General features: G+C 59.6%; 2 protein-coding genes across 2 annotated transcripts in view; one reads left to right on the top strand and one right to left on the bottom strand.

The window, feature by feature from the left end:
• The first annotated feature begins 1,792 nt into the window (after positions 1-1,792).
• On the top strand, positions 1,793-8,899 carry TRPV4 (transient receptor potential cation channel subfamily V member 4). The gene is made up of 15 exons (XM_058037244.1): positions 1,793-2,142; positions 3,102-3,274; positions 3,653-3,805; positions 3,915-4,055; positions 5,117-5,415; positions 5,850-6,029; positions 6,113-6,271; positions 6,379-6,471; positions 6,628-6,701; positions 6,787-6,952; positions 7,145-7,211; positions 7,419-7,732; positions 7,858-7,985; positions 8,177-8,298; positions 8,614-8,899. Exons 1-15 carry the CDS (start codon positions 1,793-1,795, stop codon positions 8,745-8,747), a joined length of 2,553 nt encoding a protein of 850 aa, XP_057893227.1. The 3' UTR covers positions 8,748-8,899.
• Positions 8,900-14,258: 5,359 nt separating this feature from the next.
• Positions 14,259-22,026, bottom strand: part of FAM222A (family with sequence similarity 222 member A) — a 28,607-nt gene continuing 20,839 nt past the window's right edge. Inside the window, exon 3 of the mRNA XM_058037210.1 lies at positions 14,259-16,743. Within this exon, the coding sequence (XP_057893193.1) occupies positions 15,530-16,743 (1,214 nt within the window). The 3' untranslated portion in view covers positions 14,259-15,529. The remainder of the gene's footprint in view (positions 16,744-22,026) is intronic.

Below are 22,026 nucleotides of genomic sequence, written 5' to 3'. Positions count from 1 at the left end.
GAGGATTTCCGACTAGAACTCGCTGTGGTTTCAGTGATTCACTCCCACCCTTAATCACCCTTTAATGCCATGGGACACCCTCCCTGCCGCCCACCCGTGGATGTCCCCGCACATCCCGGTGCTGGTGACATCCCCGTGGTGGGCAGGAGTGGGCGCTGACTGGGGACACTGGTCCAGCTGGGAGGTTGGGATGCTGGGAAGAGGTGGGAACACAGGTGGGGTTTGTGTTGGATGCAAGAGCTGTGCCTTGACTCAGTTATTCCATGAGGTGAGGAAGTTTGAAAAATCCAAACCCAAATAACCCAGGGGCCAAATCAAACCCCTGTGACAGCACCTTTCCTGGCAGCACCGGGGCTGACGGCGCCAGCCTTGAGTCCCTCATTCCCCACACAAGCTTCAGTCCTGGCTGGTGACAGCAGGTGTGGGACAGCCCGTGCCACATCCAGGTTTTCCTTAAAGCTGCATTTTCCCGGGTCCCAGCACAGTTTGGACAGGTCAGGTGCTCCGTCCCCATTCCCAGCCCGCAGGGAATTGCTTGGCAATTCCCTTGTCCAAGGTCAAGCCGGCCGTGCGAGGGCTCCCGTTTGCATGGGGTCGGGATGTGGGACCTGCGGGCTTTGGCAGGTGCTTGTGGAATTTCTTGCAGAGATGGGGATGGCACAGAAGTCAGCAAAGAGGAGAATCTGTCAGCTCTGTGTCCCCCAGGGCTGCACTGTCCTTTCTGGCTGTCCCCAAGTGTGGCAGGGAGAGGGGGGTCGCTGCCTGAGCCCCCTCCCTGTCACTGCAGGGTTTGGGGCCGTTTTCTCCCTCATCCCCCGTGCCCACCGTGTGGCTGCCAGCACCCTGTGCCTCATTCGAGCCCTTTCCCCGGCCGGGCTGCCCTCCTGACAAGGCCCAGCCTGCCCCTGTGGTTGTCGCACAGAGCTTCAGCCCAGCACTAAATGACACGTTTCCCGCTGCTTTTTCCGTCCCGGGAGGGCTGAGCTCCCCGCGGGCAGGAGCCGTGCTGAGCCCTGACGCTGCTCAGGGTTTCTCCGGAGGGTTTTGGTGGGAAGCGGGGCTGGGGGAGTGCCTGGGGTCAGTCACCTGTCCGTGCCGCGGACGTGGCGGGCAGGACGCGGTGACACGGTACAGCGCTCTGCTGGCACGTCTCTCCTTCATCCCCACGTCCCTCTGGGTAACCTAAACCCGTAATTTCTTGTCCCAGCCGCTGTTCCTGCCCTCCCCGTGCCGCTCCCATCCCCTCCCGGTGCCCAGATCCGCGTCCCACCGAGCCCCCCTGGCTTGGGGAGGGAGCATCAGGAGCAGCCCTGGCCCCGCTCCCAGCCCTGCAGCTGTGGCAGCTCCTGCTGCCTCTGGGCGCTTCCTTGGATGTGGGGAGTATCCCGAGGAATGTTTTCTTTCCTTGGGCGGCAGATCGCAGCGCACAGGGTCCGCTCTGTGCCCTGTCCTGGGCTGCACCCCGGCTGACCGCAGCGGGGCCGGGCTCGCCCTCGCCCAGCGCCGCAGCCCGAGGGGCCCGCGCAGACGTGAGGGGTCCCCGCAGAGGGTGGGTGGGTGCCGGGCAGAGCCGGGACAAGGCAGGACCGGCCGGGAGATTCTGAGCTACAGCGGGTCCCAGCCTCTGCCAGGGTGGGTGTGGGAGCCGTCCCGCCGCGGGGAAAGGATGGGGAGGGTATTTTGGGGGGTGACACGGAGTTTTCCTCTGCCAGGTCTCCTGCTCTCGTGGAAGGAGCCGGGGGTGACAGCCAGCCAGGCGGGTCAGCCGTGCGCGTCCCTCCGTGCAGGGACCATGGCAGACAGCGATGCCGCGGAGGGCGCGGGGGAGGACGGCTCCCTGCAGAACGAATCCTTCCCGCTCTCCTCTCTGGCCAACCTGTTCGACAGCGAGGACACCCCGAGCCCCGCCGAGGCAGCCCGGGGTGCCCCCGGCGCCGGGGATGGAAAGCAAAACCTCCGCATGAAATTCCACGGGGCCTTTCGGAAGGGCGCCCCGAAGCCCATGGAGCTGCTGGAGGCCACCATCTACGAGTCCCCCGTGGTCCCCGCGCCCAAGAAAGCCCCCATGGACTCCCTGTTCGACTACGGCACGTACCGCCACCACCCCAGCGAGAACAAGCGCTGGCGCAGGAGGGTCGCGGAGTGAGTACGGGACAGCCCGGTGGGGATGGGGATGTTCAGCTGGGGACACCTCGGTGGGGATGGGGATGTTCTGTTGGGGACACCCCGGTGGGTTTGGGGACATTGACCCCCCGGTGGGGTTGGGGACGTTCTGTTTGGGACATGGGGGCACCTCCGAGCGGCGCTTTGGGGTGTTTTGGGCAGAGGTGCCGCGCACAGGGAGCAGCTCCCAGCGGGTCCCAGTGGCTGTGCCGTGCCGTGGAGCAGCTCCGCAGCCCCCGGTACCGGGAGAGCGCTCCCCTTCCCCCTGACGGACACCATGAAAGAAGCTCTGTGCGCCCGGCCGCTCCCCTGGCCGGTGCGGCCGTCTGGCTGCGGCATGAAAAGGCTTTTCAGGAGAGCCTCCACCCTGCCCGCGCCAGGAAACCGGAGCCGGGGGGGGCAGCCCGCGGCCGGACGCACAATGCCCCTCTGTGCCGGGCACCTGGGGCGGCCCGCCAGTGACCCCACCCAGGGGTGCAGCCGCCTTAGGAGAGCGGCTGGAGGGGGCCGGGATGCCCCGTGAGCCCTCAGACTGGAAATCACCGGCTGGAGCAGCCGCCAAACGTCCGGCCCCCATTCCCGGTGCGCGGAGCTGCCCCCGGTCCGTCCCCCCCGCTCTGCTGCCGACTGCTCCGACCGGTCTGGCTTCACCCGTGGTGCCGGAGCGTGACAAACCCGCGGCCCGTCCCTGCTGGGGGGCACAGCTGGGGGCCCCAAGCGCTGCAGCACCTGGGTGGGAGCCGGAAAGAGCTGGCAAGGCACTGGCAGCACTGCGCTGCTGTGGACGGGGATGCTGCCCTGGCCTCACCGGTGTCCCCGGCCCGGAGATGTCCCCAGGTGCCTGTCCCCAGTGGCTGAGCACCCTCAAGCTCGTCGCACAGGTGGGGGAAGCCGAGACAGCGGCTCCTGTTTTCCCAGCGCTGGCGTTTCCCCCGCAGGAAGCAGCCGCCCGCCGCAAAGGGGCCGGCTCCCGACCCGCCCCCCGTCCTCAAGGTCTTCAACAGACCCATCCTCTTCGACATCGTGTCCCGGGGGTCTCCGGCCGGCCTGGACGGGCTGCTCTCCTTCCTGCTCACCCACAAGAAGCGCCTGACAGACGAGGAGTTCCGAGGTGAGGACCTGGCTGCTCCTTGCCCTGCTGCCAGGGCTGGGCTGTGACCCCTGGCGATCCCTGTGTTCCTGAGGGATGGGGATGCGCAGCTCTGGCATGGCTGTGCCGCCATCCCTGTGTTCCTGAGGGATGAGCATGCACAGCTCTGACATGGCTGTGACCCCTGGCGATCCCTGTGTTCCTGAGGGATGGGGATGCGCAGCTCCGGCATGGCTGTGCCGCGACCCCTGTGTTCCTGGGGAATGGGGATGCACAGCTCCGGCATGGCTGTGCCGTGATCCCCGTGTTCCTGGGGAATGGGGATGCACAGCTCTGGCATTGGGAACCAGGGCCCTGAGAGGTTTGCCCTGGCCCCCTGTCAGCACCCTCCACTCGCAGAGCCCTCCACGGGAAAGACCTGCCTGCCCAAAGCCCTGCTCAACCTGAGCGGGGGCAAGAACGACACCATCCCCGTGCTGCTGGACATCGCCGAGAAGACGGGGAACATGCGGGAGTTCATCAACTCGCCCTTCAGGGACGTCTACTACCGAGGTGGGGGACACTGGGGTGGTTCAGGGACCGGAGAAGGGACCTGGGGAGGCTGGGACGCGGGGGAAAACTGCAGGGACAAGGCGGTGGCTGACGGGCAGTGCTGGCACAGGTCAGACAGCCCTGCACATCGCCATCGAGCGCCGCTGCAAGCACTACGTGGAGCTGCTGGTGGAGAAAGGAGCGGATGTCCATGCCCAGGCCCGCGGCCGCTTCTTCCAGCCCAAGGGCGAGGGCGGCTACTTCTACTTCGGTGAGCAGGGAAGGACCCGGGAGGATGCACCCCGAGGTGTCCCCGCAGAGGGGAAGGGGTGACAGGGGCTGTGTCCCCACAGCAGGGAAGGGGTGACAGGGGTTGTGTCCCCACAGCAGGGAAGGGGTGACAGGGGTTGTGTCCCCACAGCGTGGAAGGGGTGACAGGTGCTGTGTCCCCACAGCAGGGAAGGGGTGACAGGTGCTGTGTCCCCACAGCGGGGAAGGGGTGACAGGGGCTGTGTCCCCACAGCGTGGAAGGGGTGACAGGGGTTGTGTCCCCAAGCGGGGAAGGGGTGACAGGGGTTGTGTCCCCAAGCGGGGAAGGGGTGACGGGTGCTGTGTCCCCGCAGCGTGGAAGGGGTGACAGGGGCTGTGTCCCCACAGCAGGGAAGGGGTGACAGGGGCTGTGTCCCCACAGCGGGGAAGGGGTGACGGCTGCTGTGTCCCCACAGCGTGGAAGGGGTGACAGGTGCTGTGTCCCCACAGCGGGGAAGGGGTGACAGGGGCTGTGTCCCCACAGCAGGGAAGGGGTGACAGGGGCTGTGTCCCCATGCGTGGAAGGGGTGACAGGTGCTGTGTCCCCACAGCGTGGAAGGGGTGACAGGTGCTGTGTCCCCACAGCGGGGAAGGGGTGACAGGTGCTGTGTCCCTGCAGCGGGGAAGGGGTGACGGGTGCTGTGTCCCCAAGCGTGGAAGGGGTGACGGGTGCTGTGTCCCCAAGCGTGGAAGGGGTGACGGGTGCTGTGTCCCCACAGCGGGGAAGGGGTGACAGGGGCTGTGTCCCCACAGCGTGGAAGGGGTGACAGGGGCTGTGTCCCCAAGCGGGGAAGGGGTGACAGGGGCTGTGTCCCCACAGCAGGGAAGGGGTGACGGGTGCTGTGTCCCCGCAGCGGGGAAGGGATGACGGGTGCTGTGTCCCCAAGCGTGGAAGGGGTGACAGGGGCTGTGTCCCCACAGCGTGGAAGGGGTGACAGGGGTTGTGTCCCCGCAGCGTGGAAGGGGTGACGGGTGCTGTGTCCCCGCAGCGGGGAAGGGGTGACGGGTGCTGTGTCCCCGCAGGTGAGCTGCCGCTGTCGCTGGCCGCCTGCACCAACCAGCCGCACATCGTGCACTACCTGACGGAGAACGGGCACAAGCAGGCGGACCTGCGGCGCCAGGACTCCCGCGGCAACACCGTGCTGCACGCCTTGGTGGCCATCGCCGACAACACCCGCGAGAACACCAAGTTTGTCACCAAGATGTACGACCTGCTGCTCGTCAAGTGCGCCAAGCTCTTCCCCGACACCAACCTGGAGGCGCTGCTCAACAACGACGGCCTCTCCCCGCTCATGATGGCGGCCAAGACCGGCAAGATCGGGGTATGGTGTCCCCTCCGTATTTGGGGACGTCTCCCTGCTGTCCCTGCTGAGCCCTGTCACACTCAGTGCATGCACGGCTTCTCTCTGCAGATGCTGGTGGAAACCTGGATGTGCAGCCCTATTAACCGGGCTAATTAACACCCCTTTGCATTCTGGCCCTTTCCCAATTAACCGCAGACCCTCACGCTGCCCATCTTCTCCCCTGGCCTGCCCTTGGCCTCTGGTGGGGCAGGCAGGGGTGTCACCAAAAGCTGCAGCATCCTGCAGGGCTGTGACAATGCCTGCCTCAGCCCAGGAGCACCTGGGAGCACCCTGAGCCCACTGGGATGCAGGGAGGGGGTTGGGGGATGCACCCAGGATGGGGTGGGAGGAGGGCAGGGTGCCCCAAGCAGGTCTGGGGGCAGCAGTCCTCCCTCCATCCCTCCCTCTGGTAGATCTTCCAGCACATCATCCGGAGGGAAATCACGGATGAGGACGCCCGGCACCTCTCCAGGAAGTTCAAGGACTGGGCCTATGGCCCCGTTTACTCCTCTCTCTATGACCTCTCCTCGCTGGACACCTGTGGGGAGGAGGTGTCCGTGCTGGAGATCCTCGTCTACAACAGCAAGATCGAGGTGTGCAGGGCTGGGGGGACTGGGAGGGGTCTGGGGGGCACTGGGTGTCCCTGTCCCCTCTGCCACCACCCGTGTCCCACCAGAACCGCCATGAGATGCTGGCTGTGGAGCCCATCAACGAGCTGCTGAGGGACAAGTGGCGCAAGTTTGGGGCTGTCTCCTTCTACATCAGCGTGGTCTCCTACCTCAGCGCCATGATCATCTTCACCCTCGTCGCCTACTACCGCCCCATGGAAGGCCCCGTGAGTCCCCAGGCTGGCACAGCCCTGCCTGGCAGGGGGGTCTGGCAGGGCTCTGTGCCAGGGCGTGGGGCAGCAGCTCAGCTCTGCTCTCTGTCCTCTCCCCACAGCCGCCCTACCCCTACACCAGCACCGCCGACTACCTGCGCCTGGCCGGGGAGATCATCACCCTCCTCACTGGAATCCTCTTCTTCTGCACAAATGTCAGTGTGGCCAGCCAGGGGGTCCTCCCCTGGCACCTCTTTGGGGTCTCCTGGGGTGACAGCCCCGTCCCCTGAGGCATCCACCCCTGCCAAAGTGGCCCCAGACATGGGGACCCTGCCCCTCGAGACCCTCCAAGCTCTGCCTCTCTCCCACAGATTAAAGACCTGTTCATGAAGAAGTGCCCAGGTGTGAACTCCTTCTTCATAGATGGCTCCTTCCAGCTGCTCTAGTACGTGGGGAACCCCCAGGGCCACCCTGAGCCATTGCACCCCCCAGGCTCGTGGCTGCAGGCTCTGACCCCAACTCTCCTGCAGCTTCATCTACTCGGTGCTGGTGATTGTCACGGCGGGGCTGTACCTGGGGGGCATTGAGGCCTACCTGGCTGTCATGGTCTTTGCCCTGGTCCTGGGCTGGATGAACGCCTTGTACTTCACCCGTGGCCTCAAGCTGACAGGGACCTACAGCATCATGATCCAGAAGGTCTGGTGGGGTCTTGTCCTTCTCCAGGGGTGATGCTCTTGTGGAATTACAGCCTGAAGAGGTCCCTGCAGGCCTTGTGAAGGGTTCCTGTGGCTCTCCACTGGGCTGGGAGCAGGGCAGTTGTGCCAGTGGCACAGCTTGGTGATGATGCTGTGGTCCAGCACACCTCACCCTGCCCTCCATCGCTTTCAGATCCTCTTCAAAGACTTGTTCCGCTTCCTGCTGGTCTACCTGCTCTTCATGATTGGCTATGCCTCAGGTAACCAGGGCAGGGACAAGCCCTGTGGTTCAGCCTGGCTGGGCAGGGGGCTGCAGACCCCCAGCTCCATCCCGCCTGCCCACAGCCTCAGCCTTTGCCTCCTGTCATGGTGAGAAGGTCTCAGCCAGCATGGAGCCACGCTGGGGCCCACTGTGGATCCTGTCCTTGTCACAGCCCCACACGCTGTCCCTGTCCCTTCTCCCCCAGCCCTGGTGTCCCTGCTCAACCCGTGTCCCAGCAGTGAGTCCTGCAGCGAGAAGTCCAACTGCACGGTGCCCACCTACCCGTCGTGCCGGGACAGCCAGACCTTCAGCACCTTCCTGCTCGACCTCTTCAAGCTCACCATCGGCATGGGCGACCTGGAGATGCTCGAGAGCGCCAAATACCCCGGCGTCTTCATCATCCTCCTCGTCACCTACATCATCCTCACCTTCGTGCTCCTGCTCAACATGCTCATCGCCCTCATGGGCGAGACCGTGGGCCAAGTCTCCAAGGAGAGCAAGCACATCTGGAAGCTGCAGGTACCACCACATCTGGGCGTGGCGGGGTGGGGGCTCCAGGAGCCGCCTGTGGCTGTGGGGCTGCAGCATTGAGCTCCATGGGTGAGGGACCTCCATGCTCAGGCAGTCCCTGGTGTCCCTGGCAGTGGGCCACCACCATCCTGGACATCGAGCGCTCCTTCCCGGTGTTCCTGAGGAAAGCTTTCCGCTCGGGGGAGATGGTCACCGTGGGGAAGGGCACGGACGGGACCCCCGACCGCCGCTGGTGCTTCAGGTAAAGGTGGGCGCCCTCGGGGGCTGGGGGGGCAGCTGTGCCTGTCCCAGCAGCATTTTTGGGGGGCTGGCACTGTGCAGCACTCATTTGCTGGGTGCTTTTGTAGTGGTCTGTAACTGGTGTTGCTGGTGGGTGCTGAAGGTCCTGCCCCAGCTCCCGTGCAGCCCCTGTGGGTCTGACCTTCCCCACAGGGTGGACGAGGTGAACTGGTCCCACTGGAACCAGAACCTGGGCATCATCAGCGAGGACCCGGGCAAGAGCGACACGTACCAGTACTACGGCTTCTCCCACACCGTGGGCCGGCTGCGGAGAGGTGAGCGCCCTGCTGGGGGCTGGGACATCCCTCAGGATGCTCCTTGCAGCCTCTGACGAGCCCCAGGAGCAGATCTGGGGCTGGGACATCCCTCTGGATGCTGCTGGCAGCCTCTGACAAGCCCCAGGAGCAGATCTGGGGCTGGGACATCCCTCTGGATGCTCCTTGCAGCCTCTGACAAGCCCCAGGAGCAGATCTGGGGCTGGGACATCCCTCAGGATGCTGCTGGCAGCCTCTGACGAGTCCCAGGAGCAGATCTGGGGCCCTGGCGAGCAGCCGCAGGTGGTCTTTGTCCATCTCCCACCCTCTCCACAGATCGGTGGTCGACCGTGGTGCCCCGCGTGGTGGAGCTGAACAAGAGCTGCCCTCCGGAGGAGGTGGTGGTGCCCCTGGGGACCATGGGCGCAGCAGAGCGGCGGCACGGCCATGCCCCGAGCTCCCCGCTCTAGCACGGCAGCACCGGCGGCCCACGGACTCTGCCCGGGCCCTGCAGCGGCTCCGGGATCGCCGCTGGGCTGGATGGAAGGTGCTTGTCTGCTCCTCAGGGATTCCTGCAGCCTCTGTCCCCTCCGGTGTCCCGCCCGGATGGGGATGCCTGGAGCTGCCCCGGTCTCGGCTCTCACCGAGCGCCACTGCTTCACCTCGCTGTGCCAGGGCCGTGCCATGCCATGCCGTGCCGTGCCAGGGCCGTGCCGGGAGCCTCGGGCCGGGATGGGGAGCACAGCCCCCGCTGGAGCTGATGGCTTTGCCACAGAGTTTTGCACAAGGTTTATACGGTTATTTATTTAGTAATAAAGACTGACGCGCCACCGCCGTGTCCTCCTGGCGCTGAGTGCTTCGGTGCGGGACAGTCAGGATGCCAGCAGGGTTTGGGGAGGGACAGGATGGAGGAGCTGCCTGCCCCCAAATTCTAACCAAGCCAAACCGTGCCGAGCCGTGCCGTGCCTTTGGGCATGGTCACCCATCGGGCTGAACTCAGGTGTGGTGCAGGGCCGTGGTGTGCAGGGATGTGATGATGCACAGGTGTGACAATTGTATACAATGCACAGGTGTGATGCACGGTTATGATGCACAGGTGTGACACGTGGATACAATGTACAGGTGTGACACAGGGATATGATGGTGTACAGGTGTGACACAGGGATACGATGATGTACAGATGTGACACATGGATATGATGCACAGGTTAAAGGGAGTTAAGGAAAGGAGAAATTAAGGAAATAAAATCACAGAATCCACGTGAAAGTAATGGATAAGGCAGGGATGTTATGATGCACAGGTGTGGTGCAGGGATACGATGCACGGGTGTGACACATGGATATGATGCACAGGTGTGACACGGGGATGCAATGCACAGGTACAGTGCACAGTTATGACGTACAGGTGTGGTGCAGGGATACGATGCACGGGTGTGACACACGGATATGATGCACAGGTGCAGTGCAGGGATCTGATGATGTACAAGTGTGACGGGTGTGATGCGATTCAGGTGCGATTCAGGGATACGATGTACAGGTGCGGCACACGGTTACGATGCACAGGTGTGACACTCGGTGACAATGTACAGGTGCAGTACACGGTAACGATGCACAGGTGTGACACTCGGTGACAATGTACAGGTGCGGTGCACGGTTACGATGCACAGGTGTGACACTCGGTGACAATGTACAGGTGCGGTGCACGGTTACGATGCACAGGTGCGGTGCAGGGATGTGATGATGTACAGGTGCAGGGATGTGATGATGTACAGGTGTGACACACGGATACCATGCACAGGTGCGGTGCAGGGCTGCAGTTCGCTCTCTCTCCACTGGAGGGCGGCACACACCGCGCGATGCGGGCCCGGTCCCGGTCCCGGTCCCCGGGCTGAGCCCGCACCCCGAGCGTGGCGCTGGGGCCGCTACCGGACCGCGGCAAACCAGCCCTCATCATCCCCTTAATATCCGAACCCCATCCCCTCCCGCCCCTAGCCCATCCCCATGGATCCCCATGCCATTCCCATCCTCAGCCCATCCCATCCATCGCCCCTCTGTAACTCCTTTCCTCCTCATCCTCCCTGCCACCTGCAGGGGTGAGCGTTCCTTTAACAGCTGGATTTGGTACGCGGTACGTACTTTGGGCCGGCACCAGTGACATGGTGACACGGTGACACTGGCAGAGACCCTGGCCAGGGCCTGGGGACAGCCCTGCTCTCTCAGCAAACGCTTTAGCAGCAGAGGGGACGCTTCATCTTCCAACTCGATGAGTCGCCGTCAGCGTTAACGGCACCGTCTCCGTTTAAATGTGATTTACATACATCTCTCATATTGTGGTTTAAGTATTTCCCCAGGGTGAGGGATGAATATGTTTCATTATCGCTCCTTGGGAGAGGCGGAGGTGGCGGCTCCTGCTCCATAATAGAGTGAGGAGCCGAGCTGCTCTGCTTCTAGGCTGGATCTTGGGTGAAAACAATGAACTTGGCTTTCACCTGACTGGGTCCAAGGTGGGCAGTCCTGGCTGGGCCGTGTGTGGTGGCTGGGGAGCCCTGGAGCAGGACTCAGCCAGAGACGGGCTCAGCACCGTGGCTGCCCCCGGCTGCAGCACCAGAGATGGGATTTTCCAGTAAAATGAGACATAAACCAATTTTCTCCCCTCCCGTGCAGATCTTAATGCCCCAAAGCCAAGAGGCCACATATCAGTGAGCTCTAAAAAGATTTGGGCTGTGGGAAGGACAGCTGTCACCAAGCCCCTGCATCATCATCATCATCATCACTCTGCACCCTGCGGTGGCTCTGTGAGGACGGTGCCACCACAGCCACCATGGTGACATCCCAGTACAGGAAGCCTCTGCCACCTTCAGAGGTTGATTTTGGCCCTTTTACCCCCAAATCTGGAGCTGTTTCAGCCTCAGCTGGTGAACGGGGGGTGCTTGGCCCCCTCCCCGCGCCGCCCTGCCCTGCCAGAGATGACAAACCCAACAAAGGGAAGAGAAAAGCACTTGTCATCCAGAATGCGGAGCGTGGAGGCAAATTTATTTTTAGATAAATCTAAAGCTTAATTTGTGAAGCTAATATCAATCAAAATGAGAGATGGGTTTTTTTAAGTCCTTTTGCAGCCGCGCAATTTATACTGCCTGTCTCTCCTCCTCGCTCCCAAACAGCAAAGGCGGCCGCTAAGTTTAATATCAGCCTCGTGCACGCCTGCCTTGGAAATTTGTGTTATTATTGGTATTATTATTGGGATAATTTGAATAGGAAGGTATTTGTAGGCCAGAAGCAGCATAGTTTCTTTCAGCGTGTTCCCACAGTGATTGTGGGTGCTGTGCTCCATGGAATGGCAGGGCAATGGGCTGTGGTGGAATGTACCTCAGGTGTCCCTGACCCATCTCCCACCAGTGTCTGTGCACATTTTTGGCTCCCCCAGTTCTCGCCTGCACCTGGCAGAGCTGGCACTGCAGCAGGTGCCCGCCAAGGAGTAATGGTGCCCACCATTCATTTTGCGTTCCGCACTTGAAGCCTCCCCCAGCGCAATCCTCCTCCCAAGGAGCGATCTGAGGGCAGAATTAACCTGCTAAATAATAAAAAACCCCCGCACACCTCCTAATGAAATGTAATGACTTGGAGACCTGCAAGATGGATCGCGCCGTCGCTCCCAGCCACTCGCCCTGATTTATGGCGAGCTGGGGAATCTGATGGAGGCAGCGCTAATGAATCCTCCTCCCACGGGCACCATTGAGGGAGCAAAGTTTCTCCTGGAGCCCCCAGCACGGCTCCGTGCACCCCAGCCTTTGTAGAGTCCCCCTTTGGTTCAGGGGCTGCCCTGCACAGAGGCCCCGCCGTGCTCCAGCCTCACATTCCTTTGATGTGGCATCTTTTTAATGACAAAGATCTGAGCAGAGATCTTCCTCCAGACGGAATAATTTTAACGCGCAGGCAGGCAGTGGCACCCCCCCATCAGCAGTGTTAACCTCTGTGAAAATTTCCTTTTGTCCCAATTTCTCTTTGTTCCCCGGATCGGCTGTCACTGCTCGCTGCTGCCGGTGACAGAGAGGTCCCCTGCCGGCGTGCCACAAATACCGGCGGAGCCACGCACGCCCTTGTGGGGCAAAGGAGCAAAGGAAAGAGTGGAGCCGCCAGCCCTGGCCTCAGCCATGGCCATGGGACAGCTTCAGGCACGTGGCTGTGTCCCCATCATCATACCTGTCCTTGTCCCCATCCTCATCCCATTCCCTCCCATCCCATCCCGTCCCATCCCATCTCATCGCCATCTTCATCCCCTTCCCCATTATTATCCCATCCTATCCACATCCCTGTCTCCATCTCATTCCCATCTTCATCCCTGTTCTGCCCGTATCCCTATTTCATCCCATCCCATCCCATCCCATCCCATCCCATCCCATCCCATCCCATCCCATCCCATCCCATCCCATCCTGTCGTGTCCCATCTCATCGCCATCTTCATCCCCTTCCCCATCCTTATCCCATCCTATCCACATCCCTGTCTCCATCTCATTCCCATTTTCATCCCTGTCTTGCCCAAATCCCATCCCATCTCATCCCATCACATCCCCATCCTCATCTTGTCCCTATTCCCATCCCCATTGGTTCCCATCCCATCCCATTGCCATCTTCATCCTCTTGCCCATTCTTATCCCATCCTATCCACATCCCTGTCTCCATCTCATTCCTATTTTCATCCCTGTCTTGCCCAAATCCCATCCCATCCCCACCCTTATCCCATCCTCATCCTCATCCTGTCCCCATTCCCGTCCCCATTGGTTCCCATCCCATCCCATCCCGTCCCATCCCATCCCATTGCCATCTTCATCCTCTTGCCCATTCTTATCCCATTCTATCCACATCCCTCTCTCCATCTCATTCTCATCTTCATCCCTGTCCTGCCCAAATCCCATCCCATCCCATCCCCACCTTTATCCCATCCTCATCCTCATCCTGTCGCCATTCCCGTCCCCATTGGTTCCCATCCCATCCCATCCCATCCCATCCCATCCCATCCCATCCCATCCCATCCCATCCCATCCCATCCCATTGCCATCTTCATCCTCTTTCCCATTCTTATCCCATTCTATCCACATCCCTGTCTCCATCTCATTCTCATCTTCATCCCTGTCCTGCCCAAATCCCATCCCATCCCATCCCCACCCTTATCCCATCCTCATCCTCATCCTGTCGCCATTCCCGTCCCCATTGGTTCCCATCCCATCCCATCCCATCCCATCCCATTGGTTCCCATCCCATCCCATCCCATCCCATCCCATCCCATCCCATCCCATCCCATCCCACCCCTGTACCTTCCTGGTCATGCACAGAAGGCAGCTGAGCCTCTGCCACCCTCAGTCCCCTCCCTGGCCACGCCGTGTGTCCCACCATGGGACACGGAGGCTGGGGAGATTCATCCACACCCAGGAGCAATTTGGGATCCAATCCCATTATCCTGCTGTGATTGCTGCTGCTGGGCAGAGCAGCAGGGTCGGATTTAGGGCCACCAGAGAGCCCCCAGCCCACCTGGGCACAAGGAATGGCCCTGCAATGGAAACCCAGTGGGAAACAGGAGTGATGGATGGCAGCAGAGGTGCCACCCCCGGTGCTGGTGACAGGATGGGGACGCGGTGCCTGACCGTGTCCCCCGGGTGCACGTGAGGCCACAGCCCTAATCCCAGGGATCTGTCCAATGTGCCACCCCTTGGGCGTGAGGCGGAGCCGTCAGATTAATGGCTCAGCATCGTTAACAGGTTATTTATAGGTGCTCCTCCGTGCCCTAAAAATCTCTGGGAGCAGGGGGGGTGTCCCGGCTCTGGGGGAGGCCACAGCAAAGCAAAGAGACTCCAGAGCACACATCCAGCGAGATCCTGGTTTTACTTTGGGAAAAACACCATCCGGACACACGGCTTGCGGGTTTTGTGTTGGTTTTTTTTTTTTTCTTTTTTTTTCTTTTTTTTTTTTCATTTTTGTTTTCTCGTTTTTAAAACAATATAGTGCAGCCAGCACTTCTCACAGTAGAATATAATGGTCAATTTTAGTATAAAAAAAAAACATTCTCAGAGATTTGTAAATGCACTTAGTGCTTGAACAGGCTTTCAGGGATACAGTACCTCTTTTCCGAGCACAATCACCTTGGGTTTCATCGGGATATTATTCTTCTTTTACCTTTAAACATCAAAACACTTTGTATTTCGTGGTGAGGAGTCTTTCGTAAATGAACAAATCTATTAAACATAGAATTACACAGAGTGAATAACGGACCATAATAGTTTTGGAATTGTTTTGGGTTTTTGAAAAAAAAAAAAAAAAAAGAAAGAGAAAAAAAAGGAGGTATGTGAGCGCCCCAGTACCGCAACCCAGAACCAAGGAACCAAGGTAGAACTGACAGTAAGGGGGGAAATAAAACAGCCTGGAAGTGTGAGAGCCAGGGGTTCCCAGGAGAGAGGGGCTGAGGGGGTCCCCAACCTCCTGGTTGAGTGGGAATAGGAGCCGTGGCCACTGTGGGGCCGGGTGAGAGGAGGAGGATGAGGAGGAAGAAGGGTGGGAGGAGACTCTGTAGCAGCCAACACGAAGATGTACAGCCTAGTCAACTAAAAAAAAAAAAAAAAAATCAAAATTTAAAAAAAAATCAAAAAAATCTGTTCAAGTTTTCAAGTGTTTTTCTTAAATAGCCTCCAGACTGTCCCCAGTTATTAGCTTTAATCAAAGCAGTGCAAGTTACGGACTTCAGCTACAGGTCAGGCGCCAGCTCCCTGCGGCCACACGCCAGGCTGGGACCGGCCACCTCTAGGCTGGCACCGGCCACCACGGAGCCTCCTGTGCCAGGACAGGCCACTGTGGAGCCTCCTGGACAGCTGCCAGGCCAGCACCGGCCACCACGGCGCCTCCCAGCCCCACACTGGGCTGGGACCCACCCTGGAGCCTCCCGGGCTCTGCCCCGCTCTGGGCACCGCCAGCACAGCAGCAGAGCCTCCCCTCCCTGGATAGCAGCAACTCGTAGCAATTCCCTGTTCACATTCGTGGAGATAAAATGATTTCTGAGCTATATAGACAAGCGGTCCTTCGGCTTCCAGCGGGTCGCGGGCGTGTCCAGTCTGGGGACCCCGGTGCAACGCCAGTGTCCCGGGAGCCCTTCCAGCAGCCAGCCCCGCGTCCCCCTCCCTGTCCCCCCGCCCTCGCCGCCGCGGTCCGGCACCCGCAGCTCGCGCCAAAGTCCTCGCCCTGGGTTTGGGAAGAGCAGCATCCGTCCCTTATCTGTAGACGGGCAGGCGGATGTGGGCGTGCTGGTGGTCCAAGAGCCTTGGCACAGACACGGTCTCGTAGCCCTTGCCCAGCATCTGCTCCTTGATGCAGGGCGGGTGGATGTCGTTGATGAGATACTCCAGGGACTGAAGGCTGCTGCTGAGGATGGAGGTATTGCAGAGGGTCTTGCTGGGCAGCCCCTCGCCCGGGGGCACCCCCAGCTCGCGGGGCGCGGCCCCCAGCTCCGGCGGGTTGTAACAGTCGCTGTTGGGGGTCACCAGGATGCTGTTCCAGGGGGGAGCGAAGTACTGCCCCACCGCGAAGTTGCCGTGCATGCAGTTCAAGGGGGACGAGCTCACCTTGTCGGCGGCGCCGCCCAGCCCGTAGGGCCGCGAGGCGCCCGCGCACGTCTCGGGGGATTTGCTGAGCGCCCCGCCGCCGCCGCTGCCCCCGCTGTACATTCGCAGGTGCTGCTGCTGCTGCTGCTGCTTCTGCTGCCACACCAGGTAGTCCATGCCCTCGGGGTACACGCCCGCCTTGGGTCCCAGGGCGGCGGCCGGGTTGGAGCCCAGCGCCAGCTCGGCGCCCTTGCGGCACTCGGGCAGCACGGTGCCGCCGTAGCCGGGGGCGAAGGCGCCATGCTTGGCAGGGCTGGGGTGGGCGGCCACGACGGCCGGGCAGCCGGGCTGGGCACCCTGCGCCTGGCACTGCTGATTGATCTGGTAGATGATGCTCTGGATGGAGGGCAGGTTGGAGGGCGGCAGCGCCAGGCTCCTGCCCGCCAGCGGCAGCACCGAGGCCGCCACCGTCACGTTGGGGGGCACGGGACCCTCCAGCTGCTTCTGGCCGCCGTGGTAGCTCAGCTGCCCGGCGCAGGAGGGACCTTGAGCTAAAGTGCTTGAGGCGGGGTAGGGAGCGACGCCCACCTGGGCGGGCGAGAGCTTAGTCCGCTTCCCCTCCGAGTTCTTCACCACGCTTTTGCCGGAGGCTTTGACGATGGCCAGCAGCCCCTGGTAGCCGCCGGCGTGCAGCGGGTAGGGGCTGTACCTCTGCCCCGTGGTGTCGTAGCCGTTCACCGTCCGGTTAAGGTGCTTGTGCTGGGGGACCCTGATGTTGGTGGGGAAGATCTTGATGGTCAGCGGGCTGTTGGCCACCTTCTGTGCGTAGGCGTCCAGCTCGGCGGGGCTGGGGTAGCGCGGGGAATGCATGGGGGCCGTCTCGCCTGCGGGGGCAAAGTTTGGGGTGAATCCAGCGCCAGCACCCAGCACCATCCTCCCACCATCCTCCCACCATCCTCCCACCATCCTCCCCAAGACCTCTCCAGGCAGAAACCAGGTCACGGCACCGAGCTGTCCCCTCCCGCTGACGGGAGTCACTTGTAAGTGGCCTAAAATAAACTCGGTGTGGAGAATGGAAATGTCACTTTACCCAACGGGGGAATCTTTCTCTGAGATTGGATTTAAACTACATTATACAAGCAATTTCATGGGTGCTTTGCGCTGCTACGAGAACCTCACCAAAAATGGAAAAGCATTGCATTTACCAGCCATAAATCAGCAGTTCCTATAATGAGCACAAAAATGTCACTTTTATGCAATTTTACAGATGAACAAAACTGGTGAAATTAACTGTGGTAACCTACTGGAGTCAGCAAAAGCCACTGCAGAAAAAAAAATTATATATGTATATAGTTTTGTTCCTTTCAAACTCTTTCCTGAGCAAGTTTCTGCCATTCTGGTGTGAAAACTCATTTGTCGTTCCCATTATACTTTCATTTGGAGTTTATCTTGAGTATCCAATGAGCCACCAACTGTGAAAATGATTAAATCTACAAAATCTATCTAATAGATGGAATAAATTAGGTGTTTAAAATCTCCACACACACTCACACACACACACACACACAGAGGCACGTGCACGTACACGTCGGAACATGGGAATGAGGGTTGGTTCCCAGCTGGTTCCCAAAATTCCCAGCCCTGCCAAGGGATGTCTATGGCACACTGGGAATACCAGAGCTGGTGCATGCCCAGAGGAAGGTTTTGCAAGGGAGAAATGGTAAAACTGGAGGGTTTGGGGAGGCAGTTTAGCCCCCCCAGCACTCTGCTCCCAATGCCACCAGCATCAGCAACCCCTGATGCCACCACATCCTGGGTGGCAAAGTCACCACGGAAGAGCTGCACCTCTGGGCACATTCCACATTCCCTGTGAGGGGATTGCCAGTCCCAGTTCCACTCTGAGTGACATTTCCATGGCTTTGACATGCCCGGATGAACCAGGCATTGGCTAAAACCAGGATTCAGCAGGAGGGATGCACTGGAATCTGTGACTCTCCACATCACCCCTGCTCCCAGCAGAAGAGAGGGGACACAGCAGCAAGGCTGTGGCTGCTCTCCATGCTCTCCATGTTCTCCATCCCTGGCAAATCTGCGTGCTCCCCATGCTCTCCATCAGGGCAGGACACAGCACCTGCGCCAGCCATGGCTCCCATTAAGCTGATGTTATGGGATTTTTACAGGTGTCTTAAATAGACATTGTCATTAACAGGTGTATTAAGCCAATTAAAAGCAGTGCCTTTGAGGAGGATTTAGAGGAGCTGTTGGAACACGGGAGGAACAGCACCTGCAGCTCCCTCTGGCAGGACACGTGAGGACGTGTGGCACCAGGACATCCCAGGCACTGAGCCTTCAGCCTCTGGGAAGATCCTGCAGGGCCAGCAGGGCACTGAGAGGGCTCTGCTGGGCATGGGAACCCCCCAAGCCAGTGGGTGCAGGAGGCTGAGAATGGGACCTCTCTGCCCAGAGGCACAGCATGGAATGGCACGGCACAGAATGGCACAGCACGCACATCTGCATTCCCCTTCATGCCAGCACCACTGTCCTTGGAGGTGGCAGCATCGTGAATACTCAATTAACATAACACTAATTAGCTGGTGACACTTGCAGAATCCTTAATGAGCCCATTCTGTGGAAAATGGTCCTTTCCGAGAAAAAAAAATATTAAAAAACCAAGGAGCTGTTACAAGAGGGAGGGACACCTGTGGTCACGAGGGCTACCTGATGGGGATAACCAAAACCCTGTCCCTAAGCACTGAAGCTACAGGTGACACTTTAGGGCTGGCCCTGTGCCATAGGGCAAGAGGGTGATCTGAGCCTGGATCCGAGCCTGGATCTGAGCCTGGATCTGAGCCTGGATCTGAGCCTGGATCCGAGCCTGGATCTGAGCCTGGGTCTGAGCCTGGATCCGAGCCTGGATCCGAGCCTGGGTCCGAGGGCACTGCCACCCGCCAGCCGGGGCGCGTGCCCGCCGCAGCCTTTGTCGCCTCCTTGCTCCAGCTGCGTTGGATGTGACAAGGCACCGACTCGGTTGTGTTGTCACATCTCAGGGTGACGCAGCGCACCCCCGCCGGGAAAATTACAGAGAGCCGCTCTGCCGGCGGCGCTGCCGCTCTCGGCAGTAATTACTGCTTTCCAGGGGCCCTAATTGCTGCGGGATGCAAACTCGCCCGAGCCACCGCGGCACCGGCGGGCGCAGCCGGCCCCGACACGGCCGCTCACTGTTTGTCCTCTGTGTCCATCTCCTCCTGAACCCGCAGCCGGCCCCGACACTGCCTCTCGCTGTTTGTCCTCCATTCCATCTCCTCCTGAACCTGGAACATCCGAGTCTACCCTGGCACTGCCGCTCGCTGTTTGTCCTCCGTGTTCATCTCCTCCTGAACCTGGAACATCGGAGCCTGCCCCGACAGTGCCTCTCGCTGTTTGTCCTCCGTGTTCATCTCCTCCTGAACCTGGAACATCGGAGCCTGCCCCGACAGTGCCTCTCGCTGTTTTTCCTCTGTGTCCATCTCCTCCTTAACCTGGAGCCAGCCCCAACACTGCCTCTCACTGTTTGTCCTCCCTGTCCATCTCCTCCTGACCCTGGAGCATCAGAGCCTACCCTGACACTGCTGCTCACTGTTTGTCCTCCGCTCGCTGTTTGTCCTCCCTGTCCAACTCCTCCTGAACCTGAACCTGAACCTGGAGCCAGCCCCAACACTGCCTCTTGCTGATTTTCCTCTGTGTCCATCTCCTCCTGAACTTGGGAGCATCGCAGCCTGTGGGTCAGGGATGCATGGCCGATCCCCCAGTTGCTGGCACAGCCATCACCACCTCTTGCCATTCCTAAACCCACATCAGGCACGGCCATCACCACCTCTTGCCATCCCTAAACCCACCCCAGGCACTGCCAGCGACCTGCTCTTCCTCCCAGCTCCTTCCCTGCCTCCTTCCAGCTCCCTCCCTCACTGGCATTCCCATGGGATGCATCCGGCACCCCCCTCCCTGCCCAGGATCCCCCCTCCCTCCCTGACCTGCTCTATTTTTCCAGCCTGCACTCAATAACGGCTAAATAATTGAATCTGCTCAGCAGCCGAAGATTTGGTTTGAATTTTATTGGAATTTTAAATTGTTTTGTTTCTTCGGTATTTTATTACTGTAAATGGAAAATGCATCGCCCGCAGTAATAATCCGATGGCTTTTTATATTACTCTGAGCTTCTGCTTGGAGCATTATTGGAAAGCCATGGCAGCGAGGAGACCCCAGCTAATGGCAGCACGAGCTTATGAGATTATGCCTCCAGCTAAACAACTTTTTACTTTAGCAAATTGGCCACCAAACCCAGTCCCAGACACAGATGTAAATCCCAGACCCCGCTGGGGCCACAGTCTGGGATAAATCTCTGGTTTATGGAGCAGGGAGCTCCAGCCCTGCTGTGCCCAGAGCAGCAGGATGAGGCAAAATGTCCAACAGGGAGCAGGGATGGCTGCAGGAAGGGTGTGAGAGGTGGGAGAAACCCCTCTCCCAAAACCTCCTCAAATGTGCCCACCTGCTGCTGGCATCCCTCACACATGCAGCATTCCCTGCGTCTCCCAAATCCCCCATATGCACAGTATTCCCTGCATCCCCTGCATTCCTCTGATCCCTGGTGTCCCCAGGGACCCCCACACCAAGCCTGGCTGCAGCCACAGCCCACAAGGTCTAGGGAAAAAAAAAGAAAGATGGGAAGAAAGGAGGGAGGGGAAATTAATCAGGGTTAGCTCGGTTTAACTTGGTTAAAACAGCTGTGGGATCAAAATGGCACCAGGAAGGATGCCCAGATGGAGCATCCTGGAGAGGAATGATGCTCAGGACCAGGAAGGATGCTCAGTCCTGGGAAGGATGTTGAGGATCAGGAGGAATGTTCAGAACCAGGAAGGACAGAGTGGATCCTCACTACCAGGAAGGATGCTCAGTACTGGGAAGGACCAGGAAGGGCAGGATGGACACTCAGCACACAGAAGGAAGCTCCACTCTGCTCCCACATTCCAGGTGCTGTGTGACGCCCAGGATGGTGCTGCAACAACATCCCTGGCTGGGTTCCCTCTTCCCTGGATGATGATGAACACGGGCACCAGCAATTTGTGCCTTTAATTTGTGCCACGAGGCTGCAGTGCCTGGCAGCTGCCCAGCTCTGGAAGGGGATGGGGAGCATCAGGATGTTTGGGTGCACAGAAGGAACAATTTGGGGATCACAGCCCTGAGCAAGGACTGCTCAGGGAGAAGCTGAGAGGGGATGTGGCACCTCAGTGGTTAACAGCAGCACGAGAGACACGTGCTGCTCCCTCCCTCCCCCCATTCCTTCCCAGATAAGATGGGACAATCCTTATTTTTACACATCGAAGGCACTACAATATTTTGCAATAAATGAAAGGAGTAATCTCGGCGGGGAATCTTTATGAAGCTGCCGAAGGCGACGTGTGGCTGGCTGGAAGCTTCCCTGAGCAGGGGATGGGCCTGGCCTTCCCCGTGGTCCCAAAGGAAAAGGCTTTTCACCCCTTTTTCAGATGGGAAAAAAGCTGCAATGAAGGGCTCGACCTCAAAAAAGCAGCTTAAGGAAAGTGTCTTTCCCAGCTCTGTCTTCACGTGGTCCCACTGCCACATTCACCCTGGGAAGGGAAATTTTCCTGGGGTCCTGAGCATCCTACCCAAGCTCACCCTCCCTGCTCATCCTCACCCTCCATCCCTGCCCTGCCCTACCCCTCTTCCAGAACAGCACTGGCATTTCCAGCCCTGAGCTCCTGGTTTGTTCCTGCCCGGCCTCTCTGAGCTGGCAGGGCAGAAGGGCAGCAATTAGGCAGGGTTTTTAATTGGCACAGGGGCAGGAGGGGTGGGAAGGGGAGCGATGCTGGGAGGAGGCAGGAGCACACTGGGGACCTGAGCAGCCCTGCCAATGGCTGTTATTAAAAAATAATAGTGCTGCAGCCTCCAGATGAATTAAATTCTGTGAGAGCAGAGAGCTCGTCCCCAGCTTTGGGACCAGGATCCCTGCTCCCCTCGCAGCAAGGCAATCCCAATGCCTTCCAAGCTTCAAAAAGCATCAAAAATCCCCTTTCTCTCCGCCTGCCGCGCTGGGAACAGATTTTGTAAAAGCTAAACCCTAAATATTTGCAAAACACTTGGAAGAAACCTCAATATTTGGAAAACACTTG

This window comes from Melospiza georgiana, chromosome 18 (genome assembly GCF_028018845.1).
Source record: "Melospiza georgiana isolate bMelGeo1 chromosome 18, bMelGeo1.pri, whole genome shotgun sequence".
NCBI lineage: Eukaryota > Metazoa > Chordata > Aves > Passeriformes > Passerellidae > Melospiza > Melospiza georgiana.
The sequence above is the reverse complement of the archived record's forward strand: the minus strand, read 5'-3'. Positions and strand labels throughout refer to the sequence as shown.

Excerpts from the sequence above, each read along its gene's own strand:
- TRPV4 (XM_058037244.1), top strand. The coding sequence starts at position 1,793 with ATGGCAGACAGCGATGCCGCGGAGGGCGCGGGGGAGGACGGCTCCCTG. Across the intron at positions 6,953-7,144 it reads ACAGCATCATGATCCAGAAG|ATCCTCTTCAAAGACTTGTT; the intron begins GTCTGGTGGGGT and ends CATCGCTTTCAG. Across the intron at positions 7,986-8,176 it reads GACCGCCGCTGGTGCTTCAG|GGTGGACGAGGTGAACTGGT; the intron begins GTAAAGGTGGGC and ends CCTTCCCCACAG.